The 15963-nt window shown below is 33.5% G+C and overlaps 1 protein-coding gene and 2 pseudogenes across 1 annotated transcript; 2 read left to right on the top strand and 1 right to left on the bottom strand.

Moving 5' to 3' along the window:
* Positions 1-179: 179 nt before the first annotated feature.
* Positions 180-1835, bottom strand: LOC109816769 (uncharacterized; annotated as a pseudogene).
* Positions 1836-8110: 6275 nt separating this feature from the next.
* LOC109816772 (uncharacterized) lies at positions 8111-9725 on the top strand. Its single transcript, XM_020381888.3, has 2 exons — positions 8111-8368; positions 9108-9725. Exons 1-2 carry the CDS (start codon positions 8142-8144, stop codon positions 9514-9516), a joined length of 636 nt encoding a protein of 211 aa, XP_020237477.1. The 5' UTR covers positions 8111-8141; the 3' UTR covers positions 9517-9725.
* Positions 9726-15439: 5714 nt separating this feature from the next.
* On the top strand, positions 15440-15862 carry LOC109816768 (putative mitochondrial protein AtMg00860 pseudogene; annotated as a pseudogene).
* The last annotated feature ends 101 nt before the right edge of the window (positions 15863-15963 follow it).

Here is a 15963-nt window from a genome sequence, read left to right as displayed (position 1 = left end):
AGAAGAAGGAAGTATCCAAGCTCAAGAACTCAAGGGATTGCACACTTCAAAGTGAAGGAAACTAGGTTTTCCTAAAGTTTTTGAAGGCATTCTCTTAGGTTTTCTCTCTTGGATATTTCGGTGACTCTTGAGGGAATTAGCTGAAGGTAATGTTCAGAAATTCTCATATATTCAAAAGTGTTTTACAATGGAGGGAAGTGTTACATATATAGGAGGGAAACTAGGTTAAGATTGGCGGCAACTTAGACTAGCAAAGTTGGCGCCAAGTTTGAATTTCAAATTTGAATTTGAAATTCAAACTTTGGCATCCTACAAGCTTAATCCGGTTGCTACCTTCATTTAGGTGTCATTTAGGAGTGATTTGGAGTGAATTTGAAGCTCACATGGCCTGATCCACTCCATGCCATCCATGTGACTCAAATTCAAATCAAATTACTTCTAAATGATACTTAAATGAAACCTATTTCTCCTATTAATGTATACTTCATATAATCCTATGCTATTGACCAAAATACATTGGTCTAATGAATACAATGAATAGGAAAAAATATAAGAAGAAGAATGAGCCTAATATTGGGTACCAAAAGCCCAAAGGCCCATGAAGCCCAAAACTAGGCCCAACTAGCCTAAAACCTAAAATGCTATTCTATGTGGTCCAAAATACAAGACCAAAATATATGATACATATACTAACATGATGTATACAAAACATATGAAAAATAGCTATAACAAAATATGGCCCATGAAAAGTTCAACTTGGGCCTTCCCAGGCCCATTGGGCCCTGACTGGCCCAAACCTTCATGTCTAGCCAACTCCTCTTGGATCTTTGAGTGTGTCACCTCTTGCATTCCCAAGTATGATTCCATCATCATATTATCCTAGTAAAAGTTATGTAAAGACATGAAGTCCAATTTTGTTTAGAGACATGAAGGTTAAAAGTAATTAAAAAAAAAAAAAACCAATGGATTTAAAAACTTAAATTGATGGACACGAGAATCCAAACTAAAAATAGCATACACAATATCCAAAAACTTAAAGATGGTAGACGTGTGGATCCAAAACTTAAAAGCCGTGGATATAGTAATAAAGTGCTTCTAACATGAAGCAGTTGAACCAATGTCTCATCTATGAGGCAATAAAATGACTTGCAATAACAAGTTTTTTAATTTGTTTATAATTGCAAAATAGTCCTTATGTTAAATAGTTTTATGTCGGTGGAGGATCGAAAGGTGGCGGTGGATGAGGGAGGCGATGCAGGGGCGGGGTAGGAATCGGGTGGTGGCAGCGGTGGTGCTGGGCGCCGCCGTGGTTGGCGGCTGAAAAAAGCCTAGCGATTCCTCTCAGGAGGCAATGGATGATTAAATCCGTTGCGGCGGTTCATGTATTGGCATGGTTGGTGCTTGGTGATGGCTCTAACGTTGCTTACGTCAGCACCGACAACCGGTTTCCCCTTGGTAGAGTCAAATCTAGTGGAAATCTGCTGCTGCTGTTGCTCCTTCACGATGCCTTCCACGAAGTCTGACACTGCCTTCTTCGTCTCCTTGTGCTCCTCATCCGCAGAGTCTCTCTGGTGGCGCTTCCACGGCGGGTCGAGGGAGGGAGTCTGGTGGTGGCAACGACGGTGGGAGCGGTCGGTGGGCGAGGGAGAGCGCGCGTGGCGGGAGCGGCTACGGTCAGGCGAACCCGAACGGGATCTCTTGCTACACGCTCGGTCATTGTCACGGTCGTGGTCCCGGTCATCCTTGTGTCATCTTCGTTCTCTGTCGCGAGTTCTGTCATGGTCACGATCACGGTCTCGGTCACAGGCGGTGGCGACGGTGGTGCTAGACGCCATCGTGGGTGTCGGCCCGTGGGTGAGTTCCTACGTGGAGTACTAAACACAAGGACTAATATGTAAAATACAAAAATTATTTTTTCCAAATTATAAGTAACAAATTTGAACCGTTAATTATTATAATATTAAATATAATGGTTAAAAATAGTATTTTATCCATGTAACACATTCTGGTACTTCACGTTAGAATTTTCATGATATAATGACCTAAAAATTTAAAAGCTAACGGTTATATAACTAATGGATGTAAAAGTAGAGGACACATGGACCTAAAGATGTAATCGTAGAGTGAACAAATAATTGATGACGTGGAATTAGTGGGGCTCGAGGACCTTAAATATAGAGTCAATTAAGAGCACCAGGATTTGAAACATGAAATGTAATTGATTAGTATGTGTTGTTTGACAAAACGAGTTTTCTACTCGTATTGATGTAATTGATTGCAACACGAATTGATCTGTTACATATTTGGTAAGATATTTGATATATTTGTATTGGTGTATCAAATCAATTGTTTGGACAAATTTCTAGAGTGATTCTTATAGATTTTTATGACAGATTTTGACTATATATTATTTTAAAAAAAAACTTTCAATTTAATTATGAATTTTAAAGAAACATCATTCAGTTAAAAATTATGAAATGATATATATAACTAATAAAAGTTACGCCATTCTTATTTCTATCTATTTATAATCATTTTCCTTTTGTAATTTGGAATCGCCTCAAAATCTCTCACATGCAATACTTTCTAGTCCTTTACTATAGTGCATTCATTTGTTTCTTATTATTTTTTCCTTTTGTTTGTCCCATGTTATTTTTCTTATTTTCTCAATTCTCATGCCCGTACACTTCAAATCTTGCCCACACAGAACAGAATCTGGATGATATCCACATGTCCAAACCATATTAAGTTTTTTACAAAATACCAAAGCACTTGTGCATTGATCTCATTAATTAATCCCCTTATACGAATTTCGTGTTTATTGAATCTTTTGTCTTTATCTAGAAAGATAATGCAGGAAAGTCGAAGTGACCTACGATTTCTTGAACTTTAGCCAGTGAGATCGATCAAAACCCGTAAATAAAAGGTATTGCCCCATATTTGTTTTTGTACGATGAATGAATGGAGTTATTATATCTTTGATTTTGATAATCAATAGCTAATTTCAAAAAGCTTTTATAGGGTAACTTTAAACAAGTGGGAGACAGCAAAATCAAATTGTGAATCATCATTCATCAAGAATTATTTAGATAGCCTAATAATCAACAACAAAATAGACTCACACTATCTTACATGTCACCACATTATCAAGAAGTGAGGCATTAAAAATCATCAAAACCAGTACATAAAAACTAAATACACTTCCATCAATGTTAGAATAGTGAATTAAATCTAACTCAATCCTATAAAACCGGCTTATAAGGTGAAGGTTGCTTTCCACTTATACTATTCAATTGCCTAATCTCTAGTCGATGTAGGACTTGGGTTTTTCCCAATACACCCCCTCACGTCCAGCACTATTGGGCTTGGTACGTGGATAAATGGTGGGTAGCCCTTTTTAATGATCTAGGATAGGTGGGACTTGAGTTTTTCCCAATACACCCCTCATGCCTATAAGGCATGCATCAATGGTGGGTGGCCCATTTTTAAAGTGGATTTAAATGGCTCTGATACCATGTTAGAATAGTGAATTAAGCCTAACTCAACCCTACAAAACCGGCTTATAAAGTGAGGGTTGTTTTCTACTTATATACTATGTTGAGCTTAGGGGAGCCTGAACTTGATGAGATCAAGATTATCTCTGAAGCTTAAGAGAGTTTGATGATCACAAAATGTGTGTCAAGGACAACAACAAACAACAACAACTTAGAAGACAAAAACAAAGTCAAAGAAAGTGCTATGTAATAGGGATTAGTATGTACATTGTGTTGAATGAGTTTATTTGTTGTGTGTGATGTGTGCATAAGCTAAATCTATATCTAAACTGATTAGAGAGTGTATGATGATGAGTTAAAGGGACTAAAAAGTTATTTTGAGACTTAAAACGAAGTTTTGAAAACTAACTCAAAATAATCGATTATCATTAAATATAATCGATTATTCCAGCAACAGAAAAAATGGGATGCCTTGCTGCAATAATCGATTATTTGCAAAATAATCGATTATCCCAGAAATAACTCTCTAGAATAATCGATTATCCAGCAAAATAATCGATTATATTGTTCTTGGTTGGTTTCCAGAAAACCTGAAGAACAAAATAATCGATTATTCTTTAAAATAATCGATTATCTGGGTCTGAGACTTTTATAAATAGTTTGAACTTTTTGAAACTTCAGACAAGAGTTAGAATTGAGAATCAAATTTAGAAAAGCGTTTTTGTGGAGTCTTTGTGACCATCTTGGAGAGTTTTCTTTGTGAATCCAAGAAGAAAAACGTTTGTGAAAAACTTTGAGAAAGGATCATCATCATCATCACATTCTTGAAAGAGGAAGATTAAGATTTGCTTCTGAATTTCAGGTGAATTCGTTCCTTAATTCTTTGTGAATATTTGTAAAATCTTGATAAGGGTTTCTCAAGTGGTAAGGATTCTTGTAGTGGGTTTCTACAAGGAGTGCTTTCTTGGGGTCAAGAAAGTGGTTATCTTGAGTGTTGAAGTATATGCATGTGTGATATGCTTGTAAACCTTCTTCATTAAGATAGTGGAACAAATCTTGATCAGGTTCTGATTGAGGACTGGATGTAGGTCACATGTGGAGTGGCTGAACCAGGATAAAAGACTTGTGCAATCTTCTTCTACCTTTATCTTTTACTATGAGTAATATCTTGATTGTACATTAAAGAAGATGATTCTTGATTAGCATGTGTGTGTGAATATTGGTGGTTTAAACTGAATTAAAGCATTACATTTGAACCTCATTATTTTTGTAATCAAGAAAGCATATAGAATTCATTCTTCTATAACAAGTCTTTAAAGAAGCTTCATTTGAAAATTCAGTCTTAGAAAAGTTTAAGTGAAATAAAAATCCTAAATATTTTGAAATTTTTAAAGGGTCATAGAATCCAATTCACCCCCCTCTTGAATTGTGTCATTCTTTTCTAACATACTATTTAATTGCCTAATTTCTAGTCGATGTGAGATTTGAATTTTTCCCAATAATCAAGCTCTTCACAGAAGAAATGAAATCACTGGTGAATAAACTTTACCTCATAAACATATCTTCTTCCTATTTATTATTTACTATGCTACGGATAGTGAAAAAAAGGGGCATTCATTTTACTTAATAATGGTTAGTATTTAAAAATGGAGTTACATAATTTCATAGTAAATGATTTGTGTAATGAAGAAAATTATAATTTTTTTAGGATTGATAAAGATTAAGGGTCATGTAACGAGTCACAACACTTATTCTCTCCATTTCGTGTCCCTCGAGAATCCTATCGTTATTTACACTATAAACATGGTCATCCAAGTGTTGAAAATGATGCCTGCCTCCCATTCATAAAGTTCATGTGAAACTATAGACTATAGAGGGTTTTCATCCATGATATGCCATATACTTTTATTTTATCGTAAATTAATTTCAAGAGAGAGGTATAATATCATATAAAATAGCAATTAATGATTTAAATAACGACAAAATAAAAATAAATCAAAAGCATTACCGTGCTCATATTTACATCATAAAAAGATGTTTAGTATCAGAGCACAAGAGCATATACTTAGTATCTAATAGTTTTATATCTTAGTGTTTACACTTTTTTCCCATGTACATACCAAATGATATCAGAAGAAGAGAGATATACAGAAGATTTGAGCACCGTGTAACATTCGTTTTTAAAAGAAATAAATTAATGTGTGTCTGTATTTTTTTTTTCTTTTTAAATTGAGCACCATGCTCATCAAAGAAAATGAAATAAAGTAACATTTTAAAAAAATGAAGTACTCATCATATGAGAATTATTTTTATATCTTAGTGTTTACACTTTTTCCCAATGTACATACCAAATGAAATCAGAAGAGAGACAAACAGAAGATTTGAGCACCATGTAACATTTTAAATGAAATAAATTAATATGTGTGTGTTTCTAAATTGGGCACCATGCTCCTCAAAGAAAATGAAGTAAAGTAAAAAAAAAAATTAAAAAAAATTAAAAAAAAAACGAAGTACACATCAGATGACAATTATTTTTTATTAACAAAATGTTATGTATTTTTCATTAATTATTTCTATAATTTATTATCGCAAATAGTATTTTGATTTTTTTGTTATTTTTAACTTATTTATTATTTCAAAATATAATACAAATAAATTATCTAAAATAAAAATGTGAAATTAATTACAGTGCTCAAAAAAAGCAAGTTAAAACCTCTATTAAGAAGTCTAGTATATGATATGACATTGTACCGCAGAATGTACAAGAACGAGTTAAAAATTCTCTTAAGAACAAAAATTATTTAATAGACGTCTTGGATCACTATGTTCATATAGTTTCGACTAATTTTTATGTAAAAAAAAGTTTTTAATTTTAAAAAAATAATACTCAATTATGTGTCATATAAAAATTCATTTAGATTATATGATCTGATTATCTAATAATACTTTTGCTTATAAGTAAAGTGTCGAAAATGATTTTAGTTAAGGATAACAAAATGTACTCAAGTCTTACGAATATTCACAAAAATATTCTAAATGCAGAAGGTAAATACTCGCATAATGGAGATAAAGGCATGAATGGAAATTTATTTACAAAATTCAATTAAAATGGGTATAATAGTCATTGTGTCCCGCACTCATCTCACTATTTATGTATAATTTTTTTTTAAATATCTTATATTATAACATAAAATCTTAACCTAAAATCGTAAATTGTATTGTAATATTTTATTTATTCGGTTACAATTATTTTATCTTTTATTCGTACTTTTAATTGTTATTTTAGATAAGTTAATGGACATCTCCAATAGAAGCAACAGATTTGAGTTACTTCATGCATTGAAAAATGAAATAAGTGGTCCCCAGTGTGCCATGTTAGCATTAAGCAACTCAAACACAAATTTACTCCAATGGTAAGAAACTTTAAGAAATTCAACTTTTAGAATTTTTTTCTAATCATTTATGAATCAAATTTAAATTTTTATCAAAAAGGATAATTACACTACAATGAAAGAAAATAAATTACGAGAAAAAATACACAATAAGTAAATATTAAAAATAAAATAAAGCAATAGTAAATACATAAACATTATATGAAATTAATTTTCATCATTATTATTATTTCCGAAACGTTCCAAATTATGTTCAATAAAATCTGCTTGAAATCTTGTAAGGAACGGTTGTTTGAAGAAACAATTATGTCTCTTCTTCAAGTAACTCATATTGCCACGTCAGAGTCCTCCAATGACAAAAAATCGAGGATTGAGTTGTTTTATGGGACAAGTAACTCCCATTGGAGTTGCTTTTAGTGTTTTTGTCATATTTTAGTTTTTATAAATATTATTAGACTAAAACAATATTTAACTTGAGAGATAAACACATTTACACAAATATGAAAATTTCAATTTTAATGATGAAGTAAATTTAATCTATCTATTTATGTTCTTTACAATTTATAATATAAAATTATAGATTAGGTTAAATTAGATGTATGAGAAATTAAAATTAAAATTTCATTGACGTCATCATTATAACTCTATTCATATATTAAAAAAAATAATGTCAAAGTTTCTAATGATTATGTTAAATATATAAAAGGTTATTATTAAGTTACTATTCAATGGACATGAAAGTGGAGATTGATAATTTTTCAAAAGTAATTACGAAAATAAATATGCTTTTTATCTCATAATAAATGTTGCATTAGAAAAAAAAAATGTCATATTAATTTATTAATACAATATTAAGCACATTTTTTTTCATTTATATCTTTAATAATATTATGTAAAAAATTGATTTTATATTACATTATTTTTAATAAAATATTAGTCATAAAATTAATTTTATAATTTTTTTTAACTATTTATTAATTAACTTTCTTATTATATATAAGATAACTTAAAACGATACTTATTTTTAGAGGAGAGAATACTATATAATATCACACCATACCCATTAACACCCCCACTCTTAATTAAGATATTTGGGAAATTCTAGCAACAAATTAAAACCAATTTGGATGCCATCTAAAATCATTGTATAGATCCAAATAATGACGAAAACGAAACCCCACCCCCACTTATTCTCTCTCTTGCTTCTTCCTATTTAAAGCGGACTCATGGTTTAGTAAGAGGAGGCTAGCAGAAGATGGAAACAAAAACAACACTGCTGCACTTACTTTATTATTTGTCCATGCTAATGCTAATGCTAATGCTAATGTGTGGCACCAAAGTAAGCGCAATTGAATTGCCAAAATACACAATCATATTGTCTGAATCAGATTTTCAGATCAGACTCTACAATGAATCCTCATGGATGTCAGCTCGTGTTTCTGGAACATCCTTCGAACAGGCCTCTAAAACTGGATTTCACAGGTTTTTTTTTTTAATTTTTGTATTTCTGTATAGTATATATGAGAAATTTAGACCTGTATATATACAAATGTTAATTATATTATACCATATTAGTTCTGCTTAATTATATCTTAAACACCATTGCATCATTCCAGTCTGCTTCTTACAATTTGTTTTTGTTGAATTCTTTTTTGGGACAATACATACACGTGATATATTTATAAGATTTTTGATCAATTATATTGCGATATAATGCATATACAACTGAAAACTATTCATGTATTTTTACTTAAAAGGCTTATGACAAGGTATGAGAACTTTCACCATGATAAAAAAAGGATTTACTCAAAAATTTTATTGTTCTATTCTTCTCATTGATAAAAGAAAATTCGATAGTACAATGTAATTAAGTGGGCCTACATACACTCTATATCTCTACTCTTTAGAAATTTAATATAAAAACACGTACGCGTCTAAGAATTTATGCTATAATCAAGGGATATTTGCATCTACTTTAGCAACAATACTCTACATGAAATAAATATATACTCTCATATCTTGCAGAAAGATTATAATATAACGTGCTTTTTATTTTAAGAAATGCAGGCCAGTAATGCACTCTTGAATAATATATATTCTTTTTGGACATACTTTATTATTGTAGTGTACAGCTAAAATTCAGTGAACGAATCTCACATAATTTTCTATGTAACATATCATTTTTGTTTGTTAATTAATTATTCAAAATCATGCACTGCAGATTGTATGAATATATTCATGGTGCCAATTCGGATTCTTCAAAAATTGCATTCACTGCTCCAGTCTTAACGAGTGTGCCCTCGTCACCCCCTGGGGATGGCTACACTGTAAGAATGTTCATATCAAGTCACTTTGAGGGCAATCCTCCAACTCCCAATCCTGAACTGAAGTTGGGCATAGAGAAATGGAAACCTCAGTGCTTCGCAGTTCGCAAGTTTAGTGGGTATGCGAAGGATGATAACATTAACAAAGAATTTGAAGCTCTTGTGACCTCCCTCAACAAGCACTCAGTGAAAATACAAGATACCAGCTCCTATATTATTGCCCAATACAACGCTTCTTTTCATAATACTACGGATCGATTAAACCAAGTGTGGATTAAAGTATCGCAACTAGGGGCTGATTGCTGAGGGTTGTCCATTGTATATGGACAGTATTTTGTTTGTGTTGTTGTGCTTTGAGTGTTTTGTTTTAGTGGTGTTGTGGTTGGAGTGTTTTGTTTCATGTAAACTATCAATGCTTCCATGCACTCGAAATTTGCATCTAATTATAGGTAATGATTTGAATATGCAGTATTAAATAGTAAATAAATATAAATTATGAAATATTTGATGGTTCATGGATGGCTTAGAAATTTTTGTTACAAATTATTGACTTATTGTTTAACTTTTGTTGTCGTTGTAAAAAATTTATACCGTTAATCAATCAAAAATCACCCATCATATGATTTTTAATATAACTATTGTAAAATCCATGAGAGTTATAATAAGTGGTTTATGATTGGATGATTGTGAAAAGTTGTTTTACATTCTTAATGAATATCCCTTTTTCTCATACTATAATACATAATTTAGTGCAATCAACTAGGTTGGGCTTATTGGTGAGAATTTAAGTGAGGTTTTTGTTAAATACAACTTCATCCATTATATGGTAAACTTTCCATATCATTTTTTATTTATTTTTTAAATACTTTTTTTTTAGAAAGTACATTTTTAAAGAAAAATAAATTTACTATTCCAGAAAAGTATTTTCTAGTATTAGTAAAAAAAATGACTTTTAAAAACGGTTGTTTGCTCAATATTAAAAGAGACAATTTTGTAAGTCTGAGTTTTTAAAATCGATTATCAAATAATTAATTTTAAAAGTGACAATTTTTTTAAATGGTAGGTTTGTTTTGGGACGATCCCAAAACAAAACCTGCAAATCAAACAATACTAAGTAATTCATATACATATTTAGTCAATTAATAAGTTTTCAATGGATTAAAATATTTATATTTTCTATGTTACTCCTTAATGAACCAAATTACATACAAATGAAGCATTAAAACTAAATGTCATCCATTAATATCATCGAAAGAGTTTTAAATGCATGTAAGATATTTGTTAACATAATAAGTTAAGTAAAATGCCAAAATAATGTTATACAACCTAAACTATAAAACATGTGTAAAATTAAAAAACATAAGTCCTAGTTAATGTAATGCTCAAGAAGAATTATGGTACATTTACTTTCTAATGATCTTTATGTCTTCATACAATAATGGTGTTTGATATATAAATATTATTTAAGGGAATTTAAAACAAAAATTAGTAAATAATTCATAAAACATATAATAAAATGACAACTTAAGCTAATAATTTTTAAAATTGTAAAATTTACTTCAACTCACTTAGTTATTATGTGTGAATTAACAATAGTATGCACTGTCTTCATTACATAGTATATGCACTAATAGTTTCTTGGTTATTTATTAGACTACAACAAGAATATAAAAATAATTTCAATAATAATGGTAATTCAAAACAAAATACCTTAAAAAAAATATCATTGTTGAAATTAAAACAGCTTACTTTAAGAGAGACTCAATACATCTTTTTCCTTAAGTTTGAACCCTTGAACATATAGTATCCTACCATGACTCTAAATGATAAAATGACATTATTATAGGTTAAAACCAAATGTAACGATAATCAATGAAAGAAAGTGATCTTTTAAAACAACTTATGTATCTAGGATTTGTTTGAAGTTTTGAATGAGGAGGTTCGTGCACTGAACAAATATGCATGCAATCATATTGTACATAGGATAAATAACCAGAAACTATCAATAAGCACTACATTCATGAGAAAGTTTCTACTAAATACACCTTCATCCATTATATAATACACTTTCCATATCATTTTTTTCTTTAGTTATTTTCTAAATACCTTTCTAAAAAGTACTTTTCGAAAGAAAAATAAGTTACTCTTCCCTAAAGTACTTTCCTAAAGTATATATTTACTCTTTTAGAAAGAACTCTCGAGAAATATGTTTTAACACTCACCTAGAGGAATCAATTATTTGGCACATGGCCCTGGGACTAACCCATGCCCCTTTCCATAAAAGCCCTATTTATTTTCGTCTCACTTAATACACAATCCCAAATAAAAGAGGGATAGGGCCAAGGCCCCAAGGAGTTTGACCTCCCACTTGTCACATTATTTCTATTTTATATTTTTGATAAAAAATAATAAGAAAAGTTCTTGTTAACTTATTTTTATTTATTTATTTATTTTATATAATAATTTAATTCTACATGTAAAATTTTATAAATAACGTATGATGTTATATAATTTTTCAAGCATGAATTTATATCACTTTTTACAATGTTTTCAAAATCAGACCCATCATTAAACCAATTTAGGTTTAATAGTTCATATTTGACTATGATATTCTTTAATAGATTGAAAGGAATAAAAAGCTTATTTGCTACTCACACTTCAAAAATGAAAAAACATGTTTTGCATTAAATAATGATAAACAAATCTCTCAAAATAGGCAAAATCTCAGAAAAAGTCATTTGTGATTAACACACGCAATAGTTCCTACCACTTGGTATAAAAAATGTGATAAGTAACTTTCTTGATTAGATAAGAGGTGGCCATTTGTGAAAACATTTATTGCTCACAATTAATGAACCAAAGGACATCTCTTCTTGAAAAGAAGGAATATAAAGACAGACGAAGCAAGCATGTACGAAATGTTCAATGATTTGCAACAATCATCTTTATGAAACACATATATAAAGAAGTTTTAAAAGACTCAAAAGGAATAGAGAATAACAATTGTAAAAAATTCATATGCATTCTTTCTATAAAAAGCATTATACTTAAATTGGTTACATCACGTCTTAATAGTAGGACAAAACAACAAGTAATTTCCCAACTTTAACTTTGTCTTTGAGCTTGAAAAGATTTGCCTAGAAAAAAATATTTGATCGTTATAAAAAAATATTTGATCGTTGAAGTTTGGATAGGTTTCATTGTTCAAAAAATACGTGGATAGTTGCTTGAAGAAACAAGTCAAAAAATACTTAAGTTAAGCTAAAAGTGACTTGTGAAAGAATATTTGTATCTTTGTAAAAGATAGTAAAAATTGATTAGATTGATCAAGAACTAGACGTAGTCTCAGTGATTGAGACAGACCAATATAAAAATAGTGTATTATTTTTTCTTGACTATTTGTTTGCATCCATAAAGTTTTTTATACTACTTCATTGTTTCAAAGAAAAAATGTTGACTTTTTTATTCACACTATTAAACCCACATTTTAATATCTTTCTTTTCTCCACAAGTTCACTCTAACATATGTTTTTAAACAAGTGTGTTTAACCAAATTCAATGTTCTAAACTCATAAAACATGATGCTCTTAGCGTCTTTTTTCTTAGATTTGGTATCACCATATTAAAGCCAAATTTATATGATTTAGAACCTGATGATATATCCAATATAAAAACTTTAATAAAGCATAGAGAATTCTCAAAGGTATACTCAATCACGATTTCAACAAATGTGTAATTTAAAATCAACTCATATATTAAATGTTAATGGCTATCTGTAAGGGACTCAAGGTCCTTTCCATTGGTAGATACTCATAGCCCAACAAAGGCCCATACTGAATTGCCTCATGCCCCTACTGTCATGGCTACACCAGAGGGTAGCTCCAAGAGGTCTCGTCAACAACCCCAGCACCTGAAGGATTATGTTGTCACGTGTCCCTCCTCCCGTAGAAAGGGCAATTCTGTTAGAAGGGAATGATTGTAATATTCCTTTTTTATTAATTGCTTATGATTAGTTTGTGTGGTGGTTACCAATTGGACTATATAGCTCACGTTTGTATGGGTAAAAGGCACGGAAGATATAGAAAAGTAATTTACTTTCTCTCTGAAGATTTCTCTCTCCTTTCTGTTATTCTCTGCTGCCACTTTCTTCTTTCTGCAGTACCTTTCACTGGTGCTCTCGTTGTCCCTACTCACCATGGCTGATACACCACCTCATGATGAGCTCACCAAACTCAACGTTAAGCTTGACTAGCTCATTCTTTCACACGCCAACCTCTCTAACACCCTCCATGACCTCTCCAACCGCACCACCCTTCTTGAAAACCAACCTCATAACCACCCTCAACCCTCTTCCAAACCCCTCAAATTTGACCTTCCCACCTTCCATGGCACAGACGCCCTTGGTTGGATCTTCAAGATCAACCAGTTTTTTGACTTCCATCAGACCCCCCTGGACCAACGCATTCAATTTGCTTCATTCTACCTTGAAGGGCAGGCCCTTGCTTGGTTTCAATGGATGTCTAACAATGGCCTATTGACTTCTTGGGATGCATTTCTGAGGGCCTTGGAGTTGCACTTCTCTCCATCCAAATTTGATGACCCGATTGCTGCCTTATGCAAGCTCACACAAACTCAGGGGCTTCAAGAATACCTCTCTGAGTTTGAGACCTTAGCCAACCGGATCTCTGATTATCCACAGAGTTTCTATCTTAGTTGTTTCCTTTCCAGCCTCAAACCTCATCTTCGTCGTGAGGTGACAGCCCTCCAACCACCAGATTTGCCCACCGCCATAGCACTGGCCAAACTCCATGACGATAAACACCGCCCCCCACCCTTCCCTCCATCGCGTTTCGACCCCCCCACCGTCCCATCACATTCCCTCACTCTCCCTCCATCAACCACACCGAAACCACTTCCTCCTCTCCTACCCACACCAAGCACCAAACTCCCCATCAAACGATTGACCGAAGCAGAAATGCAAGCCCATCGGGACAAGAACCTTTGCTTTAACTGCGACGAAAGGTACACCCGTGGTCACCGGTGCAAACCGTAATTCCTCCTCCTCACTACCTTTGATTCAGACGAGCAGCTTGAGGCGGTGGACACGGAGGAATTTTAGATTACTAATGACATCTCACAAGAGGCGGGTCTCATCAGCCTCCATGCATTCTCTGGTCAATGGACACCACGCACATTTAGGGTCACAGGGTCTATCAACCCACAACTTCATCCAGAGTAGAGTGGCTCAGTTTCTTCATTTACCTTCTCGTCCCACATCAAGCCCATTAAGAGTTATGGTGGGAAATGGGGAGTTCCTACCCTGCTTTTCATATTGCCCTCAAATCACTCTCTTTTTGGATCAACAACAATTTTCAGTGGATCTCTACCCACTAGAGCTATTAGGGACCGACGTTGTGTTAGGTGTCCACTGGCTCTCCATGATCAGCCCTTTTGTCATGGATTATAACGGGCCTTTTATGAGATTCATGTGGCATGAAAAGTTGATAGAGTTAAAGGGTGATCCAGGCCCAACCCCATCCCCAATATCGACCCATCAGCTCTGTCGTTTGCAGAGCACAAATAGAGTTGAAGCTTTATTCCAATTGTCTTTAGCACATCACCCTTCCCCAATTTCTACACCCACACCCAGCAACCCCACCGAATCTAACTCAAATTCCTCCACCAACCTTCTTCCCTCCTCCCCGCAACAACCCTTGCATTCCCTCATCCACCAGTACTCCTCACTTTTCTCTACACCTACACACCTACCCCCTCCCGAACCACTGATCATACCATCACCCTCACCCCAAACACTGCTCCCATCTCTATGAGACCCTACCGTTACCCTCACTTTCAGAAACAGGAGATTGAGACACAAGTTCAGAAAATGATTGAGTTGGGCTTCATCAAACCAAGCACTAGCCCCTTCTCATCTCCGGTACTGCTCGTCAAAAAAAAGGATGGCACATGGCGTTTTTGCGTTGATTACCGGGCCCTTAATGTTGTCACTGTTAAGGATAAATTCCCGATTCCTACCGTAGACGAGTTGCTCGACGAGTTGGGCAATGCGTCTTGGTTCTCTAAATTGGACCTATACTCTAGATTCCACCAAATCTTGATGGCCCCTTCCGATTCGGAGAAGACTGCATTCCGAACCCATAATGGCCACTTCGAATTCAAAGTCATGCCCTTCGGCCTCTGTAATGCACCATCCACATTTTAGGCCACCATGAACAACATGTTCCGCCCTCACCTCCGCCGCTTTATAATTGTCTTCTTCGACGACATATTAGTTTACAGTTCCACTTTACAGGATCATGTCCTTCATCTGGAAATTGCCTTCAAACTGCTACTCTCCAACTCCTTTCGTTTGAAAGGAAGCAAATGCTCTATTGGTGTCAAGACCATCCAATGCTTGGGCCACGTAGTTTCGAATGAGGGAGTCCAACCTGATCCGGAGAAGCTAGAATCAGTACAGGCTTGGCCAACCCCCACCTTCCTCAAATCACTACGCGGTTTCCTCGGTCTCACAGGGTTTTATAGACGCTTTGTTGCCCGATATGCGTCAATTGCACAGCCCCTCACGGACCTCCTCAAGAAGGACAATTTCCACTGGTCTGATAGCGCACAACAGGCCTTTGACAGGCTTTAGAATGCACTGCTTGTTGCTCCTGTTTTAGCTATACCTAAATTTGATTTATTATTTACTGTACAAACTGACGCCTCTGGTACAGGTATGGGAGCGGTGCTATC

This window comes from Cajanus cajan, chromosome 5, assembly GCF_000230855.2.
Source record: "Cajanus cajan strain Asha chromosome 5, NIPB_CcT2T_4, whole genome shotgun sequence".
NCBI classification, from domain to species: Eukaryota; Viridiplantae; Streptophyta; class Magnoliopsida; order Fabales; family Fabaceae; genus Cajanus; species Cajanus cajan.
This window is presented reverse-complemented; position numbering and strand designations above follow the sequence as displayed.